We start from the raw sequence: 21,521 nt of genomic DNA, 5'->3' as shown, positions 1-21,521 counted from the left end.
ATTTTTCGGACTATAAGACACACCCCAAATTTTCAGAAGGTAAATAGGGGAAAAAAATGTGTCAAATGGGGATCCGTCTTACAGTCCGAAATAAGCTTACCAGAGAAGGGCCTTACCAGAAACCTGTCTGATGACAAATGCACATCTAGCAGGATGCAGCTGGCCTCCGCTAATAGAGGCAAGGGGCAGCTCAGGTGCAAACTACTGATAAGAACAACCACCCCACACCTAACAAACCATGGTGGGGTTGGCTGCCTAGTAGGAAAAATGCACACAGATAAGGCTTGCATAGGACGTCAGTCACACATATATAAGTGTGATGCAAAGTGTCTGGCTTGCAACCTATTAATGACGCCCATAGTATTAGCGGGCGGGCTGCTACAGCACTAAAATATGCAACACACAGTGACAGACGCCCCAATAGACCAAGCCAACAAAAAGAGGCCAGACTGCACCCTGCAAAAAATGATGTAAGTGCAAAAAAAAATTAATGCATACAATGATTACATTAAATGAGGAATTGGTTAATATTTTGGCCAAAATAGATATAGCCTGCAAGCCAACGTCAAGGCTCTTCATGATATTGCAGGTCCCTAACACTAATATGAAAACAGCTAACATAGAAATAATTAAAAAAAACTCACACAACAAGATATGGCCTAACCTGAAACCTGTCTCATAATAAATGCACATCTAGCAGGATGCAGCTGGCCTCCGCTAATAGAGGCAAGGGGCAGCTCAGGTGCAAACTACTGATAAAAACAGCCACCCCACACCTTACAAATGATGGTGGGGTTGGCTGCCTAGTAGGAAAAATGCACACAGATAAGGCTTGCATAGGATGTCAGTCACACATATATAAGTGTGATGCAAAGTGTCTGGCTTGCAACCTATTAATGACGCCCATAGTATTAGCGGGCGGGCTGCTACAGCACTAAAATATGCAGCACACAGTGTCAGACGCCCCAATAGGCCAAGCCAACAAAAAGAGGCCAGACTGCACCCTGCAAAAAATGATATAACACTAATATCAAAACAGTTAACATAGAAATAATTCAAAAAAACTCACACAACAAGATATGGCCCTACTATTAGTGGAGGCCAGCTGCATCCTGCTAGATGTGCATTTGTCATCAGACAGGGTTCTGGTAAGGCCATATCTTGAGTGAGTTTTTTTGAATTATTTCTATGTTAGCTGTTACCAGAGAGAGGATCTGCACAAGTGCAGGAGTGATCACAGGGGTTGTTCGGTGGTCCAGGCTGGTGTGGCGGCCTCTGGGAAATCCCATTCCAGGCTGGTGGGGTGGCGGTGCTTTGTTTTGCTGCGGTGGGGTGGGGTGGCTTGGGCTCTGTGGGGCAGCAGCGGCTCTTTGTGCTGCGTGGGGGGATCCGCCGGCATTTCATCAAACCCGGAAGCCCCCGTAGCTCCGTTGCTGCGTTGCGGTGGCCATCTTTCCGGAGGACCCCTCGTCACAGCAGCAGAGCTGTGGGAGCTTCCGGACTTTGATGAAATACCGGCGGCGGCCCCCACATAGCACAGAGCCCCGCTGCCGCCGCACCAGCCTGGGAGGGGAGGTTGCATCGAGACCGCCGCCACAAGATTTGTAAGTATATTGCGATCATAAAACGCACCCCCATTTTCCCCCAAAGTTTTTTTGGAAAAAAGTGCGTCTTATGGTCCGAAAAATACGGAAACTATTTAATCATAATCAGAACAAATGGCATCAGGGATAGCGGCTGCTAGCATTGGATTTTCCTGCCTTTTCTAACTTCTACCAACTCGGACTCTATTACAGAAACCATTTATTTGCTTGGATTTTTCCTGATCATCTACGACTTTGTGCACAGATTAGAATATAATTTACAGATCTCATGTCAGGTCCCCGGTTATCTGCACCTTATTACATTTGTCTAGATGGATTTATTAGGTTATGTTCTCACAGAAAAAATATACTTTAGAAATATCTGCATGGATTTCCACTTTGAAATGCTGTTGGTCTATTTTTTAAATTGTTTTTTTGTAGGCATTATTTATTCAGATCTTGGCACTGAATTAATGCATCGTCTGTCCTAAAACCCACGTAAACGTACCTTAAATACGCTGGAAATGAAAGGAAACAAAAAGGAATGTTTTTCTCCATTAACGTCCTGAATTTGCATATTTCCAGCATTTCTGTAGAAAGATAATAGGCCTATTAGTTGTATTAGATCTCTGTTGTTTAGTGACAGTCGTTAATAACTCATCACTTCATCCATTCCATGATTTTACCATTTCATTATTTTCTTTCTTTTATTTAGCCATTGGCTGTGTTTTTTTTTCTAGTTGTAGTTTCTGCTGCTTTAAATAACTTATGTTTTCCATATATTCTAGGAGTCCTCTAGCTCAGATGGAGGAAGAGAGAAGGGAACATGTGGCAAAGATGAAGAAAATGGAGATGGAAATGGAACAAGTGTTTGAGATGAAAGTCAAAGAAAAAGTCCAGAAGCTCAAGGATTCCGAAGCAGAAGTAGGAACCAGCGTAAACTTTTAGGGACAGGGTCAGAATTGAGTTGTGTAAAAAATGTGACTCTTGCCATTTTCACAAAAATTTTTCTGTTTTGCCAAAATGAATAGAGCTGGGACAGGGACGCGGCGAAGAGTGATGCCACAGCTCATCTTATTCATGAGCCGTGACATTCCTTAGGGCAGAAATCTCACTCCAGTCCCTGACTGGAATAAGATACATGGCGATGTGCATGTCACTCGCCAGAGGCTACTGATTCATTAAAAGGCGTGCATTGCTTCATGAATTGGGAGCATCTGACTCTTACACACACCCTCATCAAGACCGATGTGAACATTACCAGTCTTGATACATTGGGGCCATATTATGTTTTTTTTTTTTTTGCTTTTGTTATGTCTGCCTACAACTGTCCTATGTTATATTTTCATAGCTCCAACGACGTCACGAGCAGATGAAAAAGAACCTTGAGGCTCAGCACAAAGAGCTTGAAGAGAAGAGGCGTCAATTCGAAGAGGAGAAAATAAACTGGGAAACTCAGCAACGTTTACTGGAACAGCAGAATTCTTCCAGGTACTGCACTCCATTGCTTTGTATTTTAGGTGGTGGAGTTGTATGTGTTTGGAGGACCTCCAGTTTGCAGGCTCGTTTCTTCAAAATGTACTTTTGCCATAAGTCTTCAAAAGCGGTAATGAGATGAGCGGATCTGCCAGTTTTCAAATTCGACAAATTGTGTGGATATTACAGGGAAATTTGATGTGCAACAAAGCTATTCTCTGCATATTAAATATTCTTTATTATGCTCTGGGGGGTTTTCAGACCCAGAGATTACCATATTTTTCGGACTAGTATGCATGACCCCATCCCTATCCTGATATGCAGGGCCCCCATCTCGTCCTAGTATGCATGGTCCAATCCTTATTCTGGTATGCAGGGCTCCCATCTTGTCCTAGTAAGCATGGCCCTATCCTTATTCTGGTATGATTGGTCCTCCCCATCCTTATAATTGGCCCCCACCCCAATCCTGGTATGCATGGCCCCATCAGAAAACATTAAAAAAAAAAAAAAGCAAGCCATTACACTTACCTTCCCAGCGCTCCCTCTCAGCGTCCTGCTCCGTTGCCAGCTGCTGCTTTATGCTTGTATGCAGCGCATGGCAGGGACGTCATGCACTGCTCACAAGCAGAGCACAGCTGCCGGAATACTCACTGCTCTGCACGCCGGGACTGTGCATGCAGAGAGTAGTAAGTATTCTTTGCTCTTCAGTAGCGCGCACAGTGTCAGCCGCCGGCTTCCTGCAGGTGCCGGGCGGCCACGTGTGCCGCTACTTAAGAGCAGGGCTGTAGAGTCGGTATGAAATGGACCGACTCCTAAAATATATAAAAAATTGGGTACAGTAGTTCAATGCAGGATGTGCTGAATATTTTTTCATAGGAATTTGGGAAAGTTATGAAATGTCCTATAAATGACTGTTTTATTCCTGATCTAAGGCTACATTCACACACAGTGTTTTTGCTGCGTTTTTTGAGGATACGTTTTTCAGCTGCAAAAGCAGATCAGCTTTTTAAAAAACCACATCACCTGAAAGGTTTTTGAGCTCATAGATAATGTTTTCAATAGCAAAAGCAGATTAGAAAAACGCCGCACAAACTGACATGCTCATTCAGCCCAAAAACGGATCCTCACAAAACGTGTCTGAATGTCATATCTTGAAACCCATTGAGTTTGCTGGGATGCCCAGAGTAGCTGCATTTTACTGCAAAAAAAACAGATCCGCAAGAACGCTGTGTGTGAATCATGGCCGTAGCCACGGGGGGGCAGCCGCCCCCCCCCCTAGAAGCAGGGGCACGCACCTATCAAAACTCGTATGCTGCAGTGCTCCCGTCCTGCACCGACACCAGACTGCAGGGGTCAATCTCCCCTCCTCTGTCCTGTCTTCTGCTGTCTTCACCAGAGAGAGGAGGGGGAGGGGTGCCTGCCCTGCACAGGATCCGATTTCTGGGCCCTGAGTTGGAGAAAGTGAAAGTACTGCTGCTCATCTCTGTCACAGGAAGGTAACTAATGCTAATATTGTAGGTGATTATTATGTGCTCTCTCTGTAAAAGGAAGATCTTAAAAAGACTCTCAAAAGACGCTTCATGTTTCTTAAAATGGTTGCCTGCACACGTCACAGAGGGAACTATTTTGCCATCAATGTTCGATATGTTTGTGACAACAAAGAAATTGTTACCGAGACACTGGCAGTAAAAGATACTAAAGCTCATCGAGGCCTTAGTGGAAAAAGTTCTGCAAGATTACGAACTCTAAAAAGAACAGGTTCTTGCTATTGTAACGGACAATGCTTCAAATATGATAAGTACAATTAAACTGATGAATGAGAGGAATGAACAACAGCTAGAAGAAGATTTAGGATTCAGTATGTTTGAGATGGAAGGCCACAGTGCTGCTCATGTAACTGAGGAAGAAACAGATATTACAAGAGAAGAACAGCTAAATTATACTTTAGAAATTGATGATCTTGTTGAAGCTGCTTCAAAACACTTTCATATTCATCACATGGCTGTGTTGTGCACACGCTGCAGCTGGCAATAAGAGAGAGTCTGCAAGAGGATAATGCTGGAAATCTGATTGGAAAAGTGAGGAAATTGGTTATTGCCGCCAGAACCCCTAAAATTGATTCCATCTTGAAGAGACGTGCTGGGAAAGGGGCAATTGTCGATCAAGCCACTCGGTGGGGCAGCACTTATTTAATGATTGAGCGATTGCTTGAACTAAAACCGTTTCTTATAGATATGGCAAACCCTCAGGTAATCCTAAATGAAGGTCATTGGACACAGGTGGCTGAATTGAAGGAATTGCTTAATCGCCCATTTACTGTGACTAAAAAATTACAAGCTGAGGCTTTAACTCCTGGCATTTTCATAAGGGAGTGGAAGAACTTGCTATTTTGCCTGTCCCAAAGAGGAGGGTTAATCGCAGATGGCATTTCTGCTTCAATGAAACGGAGAGAGACACAGCTATTGGAAAATAAAATTTTTCTGGCAGCTGTTTATGTGGACCCAAGTCATCGTATACAGCTTGATCATCAACAGCTTACTAAAGGAAAAGAAGCTCTGACTGAGGTAGCAGTTAGGATGAGTGGCCTACAGGAGGCCTGCTAGGCGCAAGAGGATTTGGGTCCTGACAGTGCTACTGCTGCCATATTTTCATCCTCATCAGATGAGGAGTTTGACTTTGACAAGTATTTGGATGACATGGAGCAGGCAAAGCGTTGCCGCAAGGAAAAAGATTTCACTCCGTCTCCTATAGCAAGCAGATTGACCATATTTCAGCAAAATGTTTCACTTGCTCTCAAAAAAATAGAAAAATTCAATCGTTCATCAAAACTGACTGTGCATAAGGCAATTCCTTTATACCCGGAAATTGTTAGAGATGTTGCCCATGTGGTTACGGCTTTGCCTCCAACCCAAGTTAGTGTAGAGAGATTGTTCTCTAGCCTTAAAATTATTAGGGCAGATTTGAGGTCATCTATGAAAGAGGATCTGATGGAGGCAATTCTATTTCTTAGAACTAATTCATAGACTGCACAAATGTTATTTAGTATGTTTTTGTTGAAAACTGTTTTTTGCCACTTACATAGTTTGTATACACTATATATACTCTATATGTAATCAATATTACATAGTGTATTACATATTTACAATTTATTACAGTTTTTGTTCTAAAGTTGTATTCCAATAAATATATATTATGCTCTATCTAAATATCTTGATTATTGTATCATAAAAATGATTAAATGTCTGATGTTCACATTGTACTACAATAAATTTTTCACTTAAATATAAGCAATATATGTGGCAGTCGGAGTAAGGGAAATTGAGGAGTCGGAGTCGCAGGTTTGGCTTAACGACTCCACAGCCCTGCTTAAGAGAAATGAATATTCACCTCTCTTTGCGTGGCGAGTAGTGAGTATTCTGGCAGCTGTGCTCTGCTTGTGAGCAGCGCATGACGTCCCTGCCATGCGCTGCTTACAAGCATAAAGCAGCTGCTGGCAACAGAGCAGGAAGCTGTGAGGGAGCACTGGGAAGGTAAGTGTAATGGTTTGTTTATTTTTAATGTTTTCTGATGGGGCCATGCATACCAGGATGGGCCATGCATACCAGGATCGAGGTTGGGGGCCAATCATACCAAGACGCTGTTAAAGAGAAATGAATATTCATTACCCTTTACGCCCATGGGCGTGGAATGCAGTGAATATTCATTTCTCTTTAGCAGCGGGCTCTGGAATTAGCCGCAGTTGCCGGCTCCAGCCTCCTGTGACTCGCTGCTCCGTCGATGCCGCTCCCCCACCTACCCACTTCAGCCAGAATAGGTACATCTGGACTATAAGATGCACCTCGCAAAAATGCGTCTTACAGTCCAAAAAATACAGTAATAAGCATAGGTTGTTTCATTTAATTTTTTTTTTAATACCTCCCTACTTGCCTGCCTTGCCGTGCTTGTAGTCTGGTCCTTGGCGCTTCTTATTTTTCCATTACCTTGTCGCGTGCATTCTCTTCGGCAACTTCAAGCCATCTTAAAGCTCCACTAGACCTCAGACAATCTCATTATGATGTGCGTTGCTTAAGTGATGGCACGATGCAAAGTGACATCAGTCAGAGGCTTTGTCGAGTCGGAAGGCAGGTGACAGAGTGAAGAAGGTCAGAGGAAATATGTGCGATGGTGGACTTTCTGGTAGATCGGATCAAAGAAATGACATGATGTAAGCATTCTCTTGTGCTAGACCTTTCCATGTTAGATGTCAGCAGTACTGTAAGAGAGAGGACCTTTCCATGTTAGATGTCAGCAGTACTGTAAGAGCGGGCCTTTCCATGTTAGATGTCAGCAGTACTGTAAGAGAGAGGACCTTTCCATGTTAGATGTCAGCAGTACTGTAAGAGCGGGCCTTTCCATGTTAGATGTCAGCAGTACTGTAAGAGAGAGGACCGTTCCATGTTAGATGTCAGCAGTACTGTAAGAGAGAGGACCTTTCCATGTTAGATGTCAGAAGTACTGTAAGAGAGCGGACCTTTCCATGTTAGATGTAAGCAGTACTGTAAGAGAGCCAACCTTTCCATGTTAGATGTCAGCGGTGCGGACCTTTCCATGTTAGGTGTTAGCAGTACTGTAAGAGAGCGGACCTTTCCATGTTAGATGTAAGCAGTACTGTAAGAGAGCTGACCTTTCCATGTTAGATGTCAGCGGTACTGTAAGGGAGCGGACCTTTCCATGTTAGGTGTTAGCAGTACTGTAAGAGAGCGGACCTTTCCATGTTAGATGTCAGCAGTACTGTAAGAGAGAGGACCTTTCCATGTTAGATGTCAGCGGTGCGGACCTTTCCATGTTAGGTGTTAGCAGTACTGTAAGAGAGCGGACCTTTCCATGTTAGATGTCAGCAGTACTGTAAGAGAGCGGACCTTTCCATGCTAGATGTCAGCAGTACTGTAAGGGAGCGGACCTTTCCATGTTGGATGTCAGCAGTACTGTAAGGGAGCTGACCTTCCAATGCAAGGTGGACAGCCCAGAACCCCAGCAGCATTTTATTTGGTAGCATATGGAAATAGTTGTCATAGTGATGTAGCTATTATGGGAATATACAGTTTCAGTGTGTAAATTATTGTTACTATAGTAACAGGCTGAACAAGGTAAAATTATTCCTCTTGAAAACGGGCTTGTCAGGCTACAGATCCAGATAGACTGTCATTTCAGCATTCTTCGCCCACATTTTAATGTGCAACTATATTTCTCATTCCGCTAAAAACCTTTTTAAAATGGTGAAGTGTGCAGAAATATATAATTCCTCTTGCACATATATGCATTATTTCTTGAGCAGATCTTGGTGTGATAAGGCGGGCCATAGTCTGGTAAATCTGCTATATTTGATGCCAGTAATTCACATAAATTATAGTGCAAATCCAATTAATTTTCTGCTGTACACACCACAAGGAATGTGCCCATTTTTTAATAAGTGCATTTTGCTCCCACAGACTTTTTTCCCTATTTGGATTGACTTTAAAATCTTCTTCATAAACGGCTTGTACACTTTATTATTTGTTCCTGTGGATTCTAGGAGTTCATGGTCATTGCTGAAAACAAAGGGGCTTAGTAATAAAAAAGCGCTTTTCATCATGGCATGTCAGTGACACATGGAAATAGTAAATCCTCAGCCTTGTATGTGGCCTCTGTGAAATAACACCATGACACTGACTTCTCACATCATCTGCTTCAATGTGAGATTATTATTTTGCTATCAAGGGGTTGTCCAGGCTTGGTGTACAAGTCTGCAGTTACTCTGTGTGACGGCAAACTAGTGAATCCTCGCAGCTTGTACAGTGCCCACTGTGAGGATTTTCTGGTGCTGGGAGCAGGTTGCTGCATGACTGCAATTATATGATTTGCATACATGCAGTCACAAGCTGACTAGACGTGTGCGGCCTCTCAATGCAAGTGTGTTGAATGAGGCCAGACACGTCTGTATGTGGCTGGGAGTATGACAAGCGCATATTTGCAGTCACATGACCCCCTGAGAATGCAGGTACTGCTCACTGTGCATGCTGTGAGGATTTGTATAAAGACTGTGTGACTGAGACTTGTACCACAAGCCTGGACAACCCCTTTCAGTAATTCACAAAATGGTGGAAGATATTTCACAGAAAGGGACAGTATATTAACTACGAAGTCTCTAGAGACCCCTAACAGGATATCATGTTACTGTATGCTAAGATCTACTACCTAGGAATCAACATCCAGAAACAGTTTTTCATACATAATTTTTGTTTACATGTGATTGACAGTACACAACAACTCAGGTGCGCAGATCTGTGTCCTACATCAATAAAGCTAGTTTCACACCAGGTCTCGGTTTCCACTTGTGACTTCTGTAGACTTCCACCTGAAGCCCCAAAATACTCTGTCTCAGGCACAACTTCCAACAGAGTCATTTGAGAACAGTGCGGCATACTGAACCCAAAGTCGCCAACTTTAGACTCCGTTTGGCTGCCTTTTTGTTGTTTTTTTTTTACCCAGATGCAATAGTGCAGTTTGTCAGGCTTAAAAAAAACCTCCCGAATGGAGGCCAAATAGAGTCCAAAGTTGGAGATTTTGGACTCCATTTGGCTCAGTGTACGCAATGGCTCTGTTGGGAGTTTTATCTCTCTTTTGGGGGTTCAGATGACTGCCCCCGATGGAGGCTTGGAGATGGTGTGAGCCTAGCAGTCAACCGGTAACTGTCAGAAGTTTTCCAGTCTGTTCCTCAGCTGTTCCAGGCGTTACTATTCAGTAAGCATCAAGATGGACCAGATGTAACAGTGTGATACGATGTGTCCTACATGGCAAATCTCCACACACCTGGCTCTTGTATTTGGCAGGTTGTATGCTTGTCCACAACTACTTATTTTCTTCTGTGTTTTCCCTAGGACTTTGGAGAAAAATAAGAAGAAAGGGAAGATCTTTTAAGACATTTGTTGACCACCATACTCTGTATCAGTTGCCAACTTGCCAGCACAGACATCAGTGTTTGTTGGAGCCATTCAGCCACTTTTGAAACCAGTTGCATCCATAAATGTTGGATTAAACGGCATGACCTTTTTTTTATTATTATTATTGATCTTAGTGGAAAATAAGATGATGCCTTGAATTGTTTGAGGTTATTTTTTGCATACTTGGAGAACTATACACTGCAGGAAAATGCTCCCTCTTTCCTCCCTATCTCTCTTTTTAACTCACGTCTTCATTTTAAAATCAGGAAAAGCATTTTACTGGTGGCTGGTAGCAGGATACTCCACAATACAAGGACTCTGGCTTAACAATAAAGAAAACCACCATCTTCTAACTCGCGCACATGTAATAGAGAACTTCCATACATACGGTTTCTTGTCTTTTACCTTTATTTCCTTCCTATTTTGACACTTCTATTGTTTAAGATACACATGGGAATTATAGGCTTACAGTGCACAGTTGGCTTTTCTCTTCTTTCATTTTTCCCCAAGAACCAAACTCTAGCGAGTGGGGAAAACCTTAAATATATGCTTTTCCATTTAAAACCTTCTTTCCAGGAGACTCTACTTACTGCTTCCTTTTTGTAATAACATTTAGATATTCTTTCTGAGTATGGGCCCTACTGATTTAAAGTATATCCTATTTCTTTGCGGTAGGAGTCAGTGAGTAAAACCTTTATATATTTTTATTTTTTACTTTCTGCCTCTTTAAATATTACCCTATGTTTTGTGGTAATGCAGCAGGAATGATGCGTTTATAGGTCATTTCTAGATAAAATAACATTCTGTTCCTTCCCTATTGTGCAGTCTATTTTATGTTTTGCTAGAAATGGGAATCATGGCCTCACAAGGCGAGGAACATCACACTTTTGCATTTGGCTGTATTCCTATACTGCATTCTGTATTTTTTTTTTGTTTGTATTGTACAAAGTCACATAATAAACAATGTTGTGATGTAAGACTAGCACTTGCTCTTTCCTTTGACTTTGTTTCTACGATAGTTGTGCAAAAGGACCTATATAATTTTAGGTCCAAACCTCTGTGTTCATTAATTTTTTTTCCTGTTGCTTAGAATAAAAGCCTCTACCAAGGGAAGTGGAGGTGCTTGCTGCATACTGTGCAACTCCTAATTGTCCTCTACTGGTGGTGTGGCTGCAGGCAACCAGTGTCAGATATTTTATGAAGTAGTCTTAAAGATGTTTTCCACTTTTAGAAAATGCTGGCTCCTCACCACTGTTCCAATATATGTGTATTGGTTGCCGCTGTGATGTCATGTTGACGGCTCACATCACCTCTGCAGCTAATCACTATGCTCAGCGTCTCTGCCAATGGCACAAGCAGCTGAGCTCAGTGATTAGCTGCAGCTGTGAAGTGAGCTGTTGTGATGTAACCACTGCAGCCAAACTGAAAGACTCGGGGATGGGCGAGTACTATCTGTGTTATCTTACACTGTAAGAATCTTTTGAAGTCCAGGTTTCTGAAAGTGGAAAACCAGTTGAAAAAACTAAACCTAACTACAGTTTGGAGTAAAACTTTCCCAATGACAGCAAAGAATTGCCCGATCTATCAAAAAAAAAAAAAAAAAGGATTAACCCGATCGCTTAACGGCGTAGAGCGAAAAAAAATCAAAACGCCAGAATTACGATTTTTTTTGTCACTGTGACATTGCATTAAAATGCAATAACGGGCGATCAAAAGATCATATCTGCACAAAAATAGTATCCTCAAAAACGACAGCTTGGCACACAAAAAAATAAGCCCTCACCCAACCCGAGATCACGAAAAATGGAGACTATACGGGTATCGGAAAATGGCGCAAATTTTTTTTTTTAGCAAACTTTGAAAGTTTTTTTCACCACTTAGATAAAAAAGAACCTAGACATGTTTGGTGTCTATGAACTCGTAATGACCTGGAGAATCATATTTGTGGGTCAGTTTTAGTATTTAGTGAACCTAGCAAAAAAGCCAAACAAAATACAAGTGTGGATTGCACTTTTTTTTGCAATTCCACCGCACTTGGAATTTATCGGTCGTCCATGACAGCACCACCTGAGAGAGGGGATCCGCCCTTCAGGAACAGGAAACCTACAGATACAAAAGGGCGGCACCTCTCCCACGCATCAGTTGGTTTCCTGTTCCTGACAAGGACAGAACTCCCTACAGATCGTCCGTCATGGATAACCGAATTCCCAGGCCAGCGGACCGACTCAGGTAGCGGGGGGTTCTCCTACCTCGGTCTCGCTGGAGGCCCTGGATGCGCCACGGTGGGTCCGGGTAGGATTTCCACGGCAGTGGTAAGAGCAGGCGGAGACAGGGTCCGGTGGGCGCCTTCTCCATGGAGCCGGTGAGGTAAGCGGGTCCCCCTGTGTCTCCTTCCCCCGGGGGTGCGGTCCGTTCGGGCGGGCGCCGCCAGCGGTGTCCCACAAAGGGAGCGGCGGTTCCGAGCCGGCGGCGCAGTGCTAGCCCCTTGCCGCGCGTCCCCGCCGCCTCTGGCGCGCGGCGGAAGTGACGGGGCGGAGGGGGCGGGGCCTAGCGCCGAAACCGGAAGTCGGATGCCGGTCGACTTCCGGTTGTTGAGGACGCGCGCCGATGCGCGCCCGCCGCCTGAGGGGGCCGGGCACCTGAAGGGGAGGGGGAGGATCGTGGGGAGCGGTCCAGTAGGGGGCCCGAACGCCGGACAGAGTTCCTGCTGATCCGGAGGGGAAGCCTTCTTAAGACAGAAGGCAGCGCTGCTGAGGTGCTTCTGGAGGCCCAGCGATGGACACGACAGAAGCCCCCATGGACCCACAAGAGGTGCAGCCCGTGGCAAAGCACCCCAGTGACCAGCCTAAGAGGCGGAAGGAGGGACGTTCGAGTGGACAGAGCCACAGTAGTTCCTCTAGGTCAAAGGATCCTCCTGCAGCCCCCCATGATCCTGTACCTGTCCTCATCTGCAAGGGTAAGAGATTTGCGAGAAAGTACCCTGATGCAGTGTCCCCTTATGTTTTTTGATTCTCAGGGGAAGAAGGCCACAGGGAAGCAGAAGCACAAGGAATGTGCCCTCTGTAGTTGCCCCTTACCAGATGGCCACCCTAAAAGATTGTGTCAGTCTTGCGTGAGACAGACGGTAGGGACGGAGATGAGGGGTAGAACGTGAGTGGAGTATCAGACTCTTACACTCTTCCCTATTTATGCAGGTAGCGGAAGAAGCTCCAAGCTTCGCTACAGACCTGAGGCAGTTAATCAGGACTGAAATAAAAGCCCTATCAAAAGAAGATTCTTCTAAAAGAAGACGGGCTAGTGGTTCAGGCTCAGAATCTTCAGTCGGCCCTAGGAGGGAAGATATCTCCTCAGAGTCCTCGGCCTCCTCTTCTTCTCCCGAAGAGGATTCCAGCCGGTTCTGTTTTCCCTTGGACCAAATGGATAAATTAATTAGAACCATAAGGTCAACCATGGGGATAGAAGAAAAAAAGACAACTGTCTGCTCAGGACATTATGTTCGGGGGTCTAGACCCCAGAAAGCAAAAGACTTTTCCACTAAACGAAAGAGTCCAGAGCCTGATAGACAGGGAGTGGAAAAAAACGGAAAAAAGGGGTTCTATGCCGCCTGCTTTCAAGCGAAGATACCCCTTTGAGGACCCAATAGTAAATCGATGGGATAAGGCCCCCAAGCTGGATGCAGCGGTAGCTAAGGCCTCCAAAAAGTCATCTATACCCTTCGACGACATGGCCTCCCTTAAAGACCCTCTAGATAAAAAGGCAGATTCCTTTTTAAAGGGCACATGGGAGATGTCAGCAGGCGCCCTAAGGCCAGCAATAGCAGCCACGTGCGCAGCCAGATCCATGATGGTTTGGCTGGATCAATTGGACTCCCAGCTAAAGGAGGGAACCTCGCGAGCTTCCATCCGTAAGTCTCTTCCAATTATCCAAAATGCTGCTGCCTTTCCGGCAGACGCCTCGGCAGACTCAATAAGCATGGCGGCCAGGTCTGCAAGTTTGTCTAATTCAGCCCGAAGAGCCCTCTGGTTAAAATGCTGGCCGGGAGATATCCAAGCCAGGTCCCATCTCTGTTCTATCCCCTGTGAGGGTGAATACTTGTTCGGCCCCGTCCTAGACGAACTGTTAGAGAAAGCCGGGGATGACAAAAAGAAATTCCCGAGTCTGCCGAATACATCCTGGAGACGTCCTTTTTCTAGGAAAGGGTATTCCCGCAGGAGGCAGGCCAGAGATCAGAACAGATGGGACAACAAGAAAACCAGAGGTACGGGCTTCATGTTTGGAGGAGGGGGGCGCCAAGAAGGTCCATCACGGGATAATAAGAAGCCGCCCCAATGACTAGTGGCCCCGGTAGGAGGAAGATTATCTGCCTTCTACCCGGCCTGGGCCAGAATCTCAAATAGCAGCTGGATATTGGGGGTGATAGCTACAGGACTGCATCTAGAGTTCTCCTGCGTTCCCCAAGATCGGTTCAGGGTAACTCCGCTCAAATCTTCCCCGCTAGAACAAGCTGCCCTGGAGACCGAGGTCCTCGAGCTACTGGACAAAAAAGTCCTGACGAGAGTTCCAGAGGAAGAGAGGGGGAAATGCTTCTATTCCCCCCTGTTCTTGGTCCGTAAACCGGACGGCTCATTTAGGGCTATATTTAACCTAAAAGCCCTCAATAAATTCTTGGTCGTACGTCCGTTTAAAATGGAAGCTATTAACACCGCAATAAAAATGCTGTTTCAAAACTGCTTCATGGTGGTCCTAGATCTGAAAGACGCTTACTACCATATACCCATATGTCTAGCACACCAACCTTTCCTTAGACTGGCGGTTCAGTTGGAGGGGTCAATCCAGCACTTCCGGTACGCGGCCTTACCCTTCGGGGTGGCAGTTGCGCCCCGAGTATTCACCAAAGTGATGGCAGAGGTGATGGCCCACCTGCGCGAGCTAAACATTCTAGTCGTTCCCTACCTAGATGACCTCCTTATAATAGGCAGTTCAGCCGAGCAATGTTTAGAACAATTACAGAAAACAACGGCGGCTCTAGAGCGGTTGGGATGGCTACTTAATATTAAAAAATCCCGTTTGCAGCCATTAAAAATTCAACAATTTTTAGGCCTAACCCTAGATTCTAAAAAGGAATGCCGTCTGCCCCCAGAGAAGCTGCTGCACCTGCATGGCCGGGTCCTGAACGCTTCCAACAACCCCTCCATGTCCCTCAGGAAAGCCATGTCCCTGTTGGGTTCCCTCTCGTCCTGCATTCCCGCGGTCCAGTGGGCCCAAGTTCATACGAGAACTCTACAGGGCGAAGTTTTATGGTATCAGAGGATTCTTGGGGGTAACTTAGAAGGTCGACTGACCTTATCCAGAAACACAATAGAGTCCCTGGAGTGGTGGCTAGAAAGAAATAATTTGTCTAGAGGGGTCCCTTGGGAGTATAACATTACCCGCGTGGTCACCACGGATGCAAGTCCTTCCGGTTGGGGGGCGCATATGGAGGAAATTCTGGTCCAGGGCCTATGGGAACGGGATCAGATACCAATGTCTTCTAATTTAAAAGAATTGACAGCGGTAGTACACGCAGCTAAAGAGCTCCTTATGTATCTACAGGGCCATCACGTACGAGTTCTCTCGGACAATCGAGTGGTCGTGGCCTATATCAACCACCAAGGCGGAACTCGATCCAAAACTCTGATGAATGTGGAAGGACAGTTGTTCCAGCTAGCAGAGCGGCATTTTTTATCTCTCTCGGCTCTTCACATAAGAGGGAAAGAAAACGTCGCGGTAGATTTCCTAAGCCGCAATCTGTTAAAACAAGGAGAGTGGGCCTTAAACACCTCCATTTTCGTTCAGATCGTGCAGAGATGGGGTCAACCAGAGGTGGATCTATTCGCCACCAAGGAGAACTCGAAAACGAGACAGTTTTGCTCCCTAAATCCCAGGGAGACTCCTCTGGCAGTAGATGCGCTACTGATAAAATGGGACTTCACGCTAGCCTACGCCTTTCCTCCCCTATCTCTACTTCCTCTGGTGTTGAGGAAGATCAGGAAGGACAGGGCAAGGGTCATAGTCATCGCCCCGTTCTGGCCCAGAAGGGCATGGTTCTCGAACCTCAGGATCATGTAGGTAGACGATCCTTGGGTTCTCCCGGACATCCCGGACCTTCTGTCCCAGGGCCCGGTCTTCCACCCTCAGGTGGCTAGCCTACATCTCACGGCGTGGAATTTGAGCGGTCACTGCTAAAAAGTAAAGGCTTCTCCCCAGACCTAATTGACACTCTACTAAAAAGTAGGAAAGTGGTGACAACTAAGATTTACGTCAGAATTTGGAAAAGATTCCTCCAAAGCTCAAATATAAATACTGATGATTCCGTCCCTATAGGCCAGATCTTGGAATTTTTACAAAAAGGGCTGGACCTGGGTCTCTCCACCAGTACCCTCAAAGTACAGGTATCCGCCTTAGGGGCCCTCTTTAGCTGCAACATCGCAGCTAATTACCGGGTCAATAGGTTTATCAAAGCAGCGAGTAGATCCAGACCAATAGTAAAGAATAGACTCACGCCATGGGATTTGAACCTAGTCCTCACAGCTATGACAGAAGTGCCATTTGAACCCATCTCGTCAGCCTCTATTAGGAGCCTGTCCCTCAAGATAGCTTTCCTGATAGCCATAACGTCAGCCCGTAGGGTAAGCGACATTCAGGCATTGTCTAGGCGCCCACCTTTTCTTCAGGTAAAAGAGGATAGGGTAATACTTAGACCTGACCCAGCGTATTTACCAAAAGTAGCCTCCAGCTTTCATAGGTCGCAGGAAATAGTCCTTCCATCCTTCCTCCCTAAACCAACTAATGAGAAAGAGGAGAAGCTACACACTTTAGACGTTAGGAGATGCCTCTTGGAGTATCTAGCGGCTACCGATCCCTGGAAGAAGGACAATGCCCTCTTTGTCTCCTACCAAGGCCCTAGGAAAGGTCTTAGGGTGTCCAAAAGTACACTAGCCAGATGGATTAGAGAAGCAATCTCGCTAGCTTACACCTCAAAAGGTAGAGTAGCTCCGGAGAAATTGAAGGCGCATTCCACCAGCGCCGTGGCGACCTCGTGGGCCGAGAGATCGGAAGTCTCCATCGACCAGATTTGTAAGGCGGCCACTTGGTCCTCTCCGAGCACTTTTTATAGTCATTATAGGCTAGACTTGGGTGCTTCTGCAGACCTCTCCTTCGGTATCAGGGTTCTGCAGGCTGTAGTCCCCCCCTAAAGTGGTGATTACTCTCTGTAATTCTTTCAGGTGGTGCTGTCATGGACGACCGATAAAGTCTTAGTTACTCACCGGTTAACGGTGTTTTTCAGAGTCCATGACAGCACCCGTATATTCCCTCCCTTTAGTTTAAATTTGGGTGTGCACTTCTTCCTCTTGTATGTACACTGGTAAGGAATAGTTGTGTAAAAGTACTGTATATAAATTTTGCCATTAACCATTGTGGTCCTCTTGTGCTCTGTAATCCAACTGATGCGTGGGAGAGGTGCCGCCCTTTTGTATCTGTAGGTTTCCTGTTCCTGAAGGGCGGATCCCCTCTCTCGGGTGGTGCTGTCATGGACTCCGAAAAACACCGTTAACCGGTGAGTAACTAAGACTTTTTCTTCCTGTTTTTTGTTACACGACATGGTAAAACCAATGGTATCGTTCAAAAGTACAACTCGTCCCGCAAAAAATAAGCTTTCACATTGCCATATTGACAGAAAAATAAAAAAAAGTTAGGGTATGTGCACACGTTGCGGATTGCTGTGCGGAATTTTCCACGCGGAATCTGCATCTCTTGGATTTATTGCATATTTTGTGCTGATTTGGCATGCGCTTTTACACCTTCAGATTTCTATAATGGAATGGGTGTAAAAACGCTGCGGAATCCACACAAAGAATTGACTAGCTGTGGAAACTGAAGCACTGCGGATTCCGTGTTGAATTTTCTGCAGCATGTGCGCAGCCAATTTTTTTTAAAATAGGTTATCATTGTACTGTAAATCACTTGCGGATCTGCAGCGGATCCGCAACAAAACCGCAATGTGTGCCCATACCCTTATGGCTCTGGAAAGAAGGGGAGCGGAAAAAGAAAACACAAAACCAAAAAAAGCTCCGGTCATTAAGGGGTTAACTCATTCTGTCCACATGTAAGTCTGGTCGGCCCGTGTAAAGACGCTATTAAACGACCACATACATTTCACAGGTTGGCAATTCTGTGTGACTGTGGAATAGTGTGACAACCTTACCCAGAGCCTTATGCTGGAGCATTAGAAGCAGCCATAGATTTGGGTGACGGGGTGCAGCGTTCCTGAGCATGCAAGAACATTATAGGAGATAGTCCAGAACTGAGGTAATGGGAATCTGACAACTATAGATGAGTCTGCACAGAGAGAAACTGCTGATCAATACATCATACTGATGCCATTGTGCGCAGAAATGTTACTCAAGGGTCAATTCTGAGAGTTCACCTGAAATGATGGCTACACCTTGATATTTAGAAACTGTTTCTTAACAGGAAATACTCTATAGCTTAACATTACTGTCTTTCAAGATGTCAGTGTAAGTATCCATTCCCATGTATGCATGAAGATTGACAGAACTTGGCCAACGCCCAAACTTAGCTGCAGCATAAGTAGAAATGCGTCCGTTACCCTCCTGCACCTAGCTTTATTTACAGCCATCGGTGAGATTACAGCTTTCATTCTTCTAAAACGGTTGCACAGCCGTGCCTGCAGCTTAACTCCAGTATTAGCTGGTATGCATGCAGAATAGGAGCATGTTCACACTAACCATAAAACAGGCAAAACCCAAGACAGAAACATAATGAACATATACCCTGCTGTAAATAAATAAATTTGCGCACTTAGTGCAGGTGAGGGTGGCCTTTGAACTGGGCATTAAGTTTACATAGCTTCCCATTTGCTGGGTGTCCATTCAGGACCCAGTCCTGCTCGACCCTTATTCACATTGACCTCACTTTGGCACATGGTAAGGTTTTAATACTAGAGGTTAGGACCATTCCGATTATGGTACACCTTGATTCACCCTGGTGAAATAACTTTTTTGCTTTTTTTTTTTTTTTTTTTTTTAATCAAAAACTGTTCATGAAGTTATTTATATGCACTATTACTTACTCACAGCAAGGTATTTGCTCATTTCCTTTGTCATGGGTTTTCACAGCGTTATCTGGACTGAGGGTCACCTTGTCTTGAATGACTTCCAAGGACTAAAGAAAATCTTACCTCATGAGCGGTTTATGGCATATCAAACTATACCTTAAATGTCTGAGAAGCAGTTTCCTCTTCCAGGACTCCAATATACAGATGCTTCTCACAAAATTGGAATATCATCAAAAAGTTAATTTATTTCAGTTCTTTAATACAAAAAGTGAAACTCATGTATTATATAGTTATTACAAACAGTGATCTATTTCAAGTGTTTTCTGTTAATGTTGATGATTATGGCTTACAGCCAATGAAATCGCCAAAGTCATTATCTCAGTAAATTAGAATAATTAACAAAAAACACCTGCAAAGGCTTCCTAAGTGTTTAAAAAGGTCTCGTAGTATTTTTCCGTAGGCTCCACAATCATGGGGAAGACTGCTGACTTGACAGATGTCCTAAAGGCAGTCATTTACACGCTCCACAAGGAGGTTAAAGCACAAAAGGTCATTGCTAAAGAAGCTGGCTGTTCAGAGTGCTGTATCCAAGCATATTAATGGAACGTTGAGTGGAAGGGAAAAGTGTGGTAGGAAAAGGTGCACAAGCAACCAGGATAGCCACAGCCTTGAAAGGGTTAAGAAAAGGTCATTCAATAATTTGGGGAGAGTCATAAGGAGTGGACTGCTACTGGATCATTGCCTCAAGAGCCACCTCACACAGACATATCCAGGAAATCAATGTCCCAGAGACTGGAGGAAGAGTGGAGAGACACCCAGTGGAAGCTGTTTGAGGTTTACTGTGAAGTCTCCACAATCAGTTATGGTTTGGGGAGCCATATCATCTGCTGGTGTAGGGCCACTGTGTTTTATCAAGACCAAAGTCAGTGCAGCCTTCTACTAGGAAATTTTAGAGCACTTCATGCTTCCCTCTGCCGACAAGCATTTCGGAGATGGAAATTTCATTCTTCAGCAGAACTTTGCACCTGTCCACACTGCCAAAAGTACCAGTACCTGGTTTAAAAACAGTATCACTGTGCATGATTGGCCAGCAAACCCGCCTGACCTTAACCCCATAGAGAATCTATGGGCTATTGTCAAGAGGAAGATGAGAGACACCAGACCAAACAATGAAGACAAGCTGAAGGCTGCTATCAAAGCAACCTGGGCTTCTATAACACCTCAGCAGTGCCACAGGCTAATCGCCTCCATGCCACACCGCATTGATGCAGTAATTGATGCAAAAGGATCCCCGACCAAGTATTGAGTGCATTTACTGAACATACATTCCAGTAGGCCAACATTTCTGATTTTACAATCATTTTACAAGCTGGTGTTATAAAGTATTCTAATTTACTGAGAAAATGACTTTTGGGTTTTCATTGGCTGTAAGCCATAATCATCAACATTAACAGAAATAAACACTTGAACTAGATGACTCTGTTTCTAATGACTTTATTTAATAGGAGTTTCACTTTTTGTATTGAAGACCTGAAATTAACTTTTTGATATTCTAATTTTGTGTGAAGCACCTGCATACGTCAAGCTGAAATACACAGAGGGCCAAAATTAAAAGCTTGGTCCAAGTCTGGGCCAACATTCTTCTTAATAAACAAAAAAATGTCCACAATTGAAGTTTTACCTTATCAAATAAAACTAATAACTTTTTCCTATGGAAATAAACTTAACCTTTTCCTGACGGAACCTGTTTTCACCTCAAAGACAACGCCAGTTTTTACAATTCTGTCCAGTGTCAATTTATGAGTTAATAATTTTGGAACCCGTCAACAGATCCAACTGATTCTGAGAATGATTTTTCATGACAAATTCTACTTCACGCTAGTGGTAAATTTAGGGCGATTTTTTTTTTTTGCGTTTATTTGTGAAAATATCCGAAATTTAATGAATATATTGAAGGTTTCGCCTTTTTCAAACTTAATTTTTATGCCCCTAAACTAGTGTTCTGTTGCACAACAAAATGGTTAATAACATTTACTGCATGTCTACATTTCTTCTGCATAATTTCGTAAACTTTTTTTTATTAGTTAGGAAGTGATTTTCTCAACAAAATTTAAATCACAGGAATTAAAGCAATGTAGAAGGGAAAAATAAACATTTTAATTTTTTAAACAAAAATGTTATTTTAGCCCCATACAATCCTATGAGCAGCTGTCATTGAAATTTTGCTTGGTCTTGCAGACTTTATCGTTACCTCCACTATTCCTGTTAACTGCCATTTCTTAATTACATTTCGAACTGAGGAAAGAGCAACTTGAAAACGCTTTGCTATCTTCTTATCCTCCTGCTTTGCCGGCCGCCACCCTTTTCATTTTCAGTGTGTTAGAC

General features: G+C 44.3%; 1 protein-coding gene across 2 annotated transcripts in view; it reads left to right on the top strand.

Annotated features, from left to right (window-relative positions):
• Positions 1-11,000, top strand: part of SEPTIN7 (septin 7) — a 72,017-nt gene extending 61,017 nt beyond the window's left edge. For both annotated transcript variants that reach the window (XM_073550000.1, XM_073549999.1), the window contains 3 exons: positions 2,372-2,507; positions 2,935-3,074; positions 9,956-11,000. In XM_073550000.1, coding sequence (XP_073406101.1) covers positions 2,372-2,507; positions 2,935-3,074; positions 9,956-9,995 — 316 coding nt within the window. In that variant the 3' untranslated portion in view covers positions 9,996-11,000. The remainder of the gene's footprint in view (positions 1-2,371; positions 2,508-2,934; positions 3,075-9,955) is intronic.
• The last annotated feature ends 10,521 nt before the right edge of the window (positions 11,001-21,521 follow it).

The sequence above is a fragment of the Dendrobates tinctorius genome, unplaced genomic scaffold (genome assembly GCF_039654945.1).
Source record: "Dendrobates tinctorius isolate UK_male_01 unplaced genomic scaffold, ASM3965494v1 ptg000162l, whole genome shotgun sequence".
Lineage (NCBI taxonomy): Eukaryota > Metazoa > Chordata > Amphibia > Anura > Dendrobatidae > Dendrobates > Dendrobates tinctorius.
The sequence above is the reverse complement of the archived record's forward strand: the minus strand, read 5'-3'. Positions and strand labels throughout refer to the sequence as shown.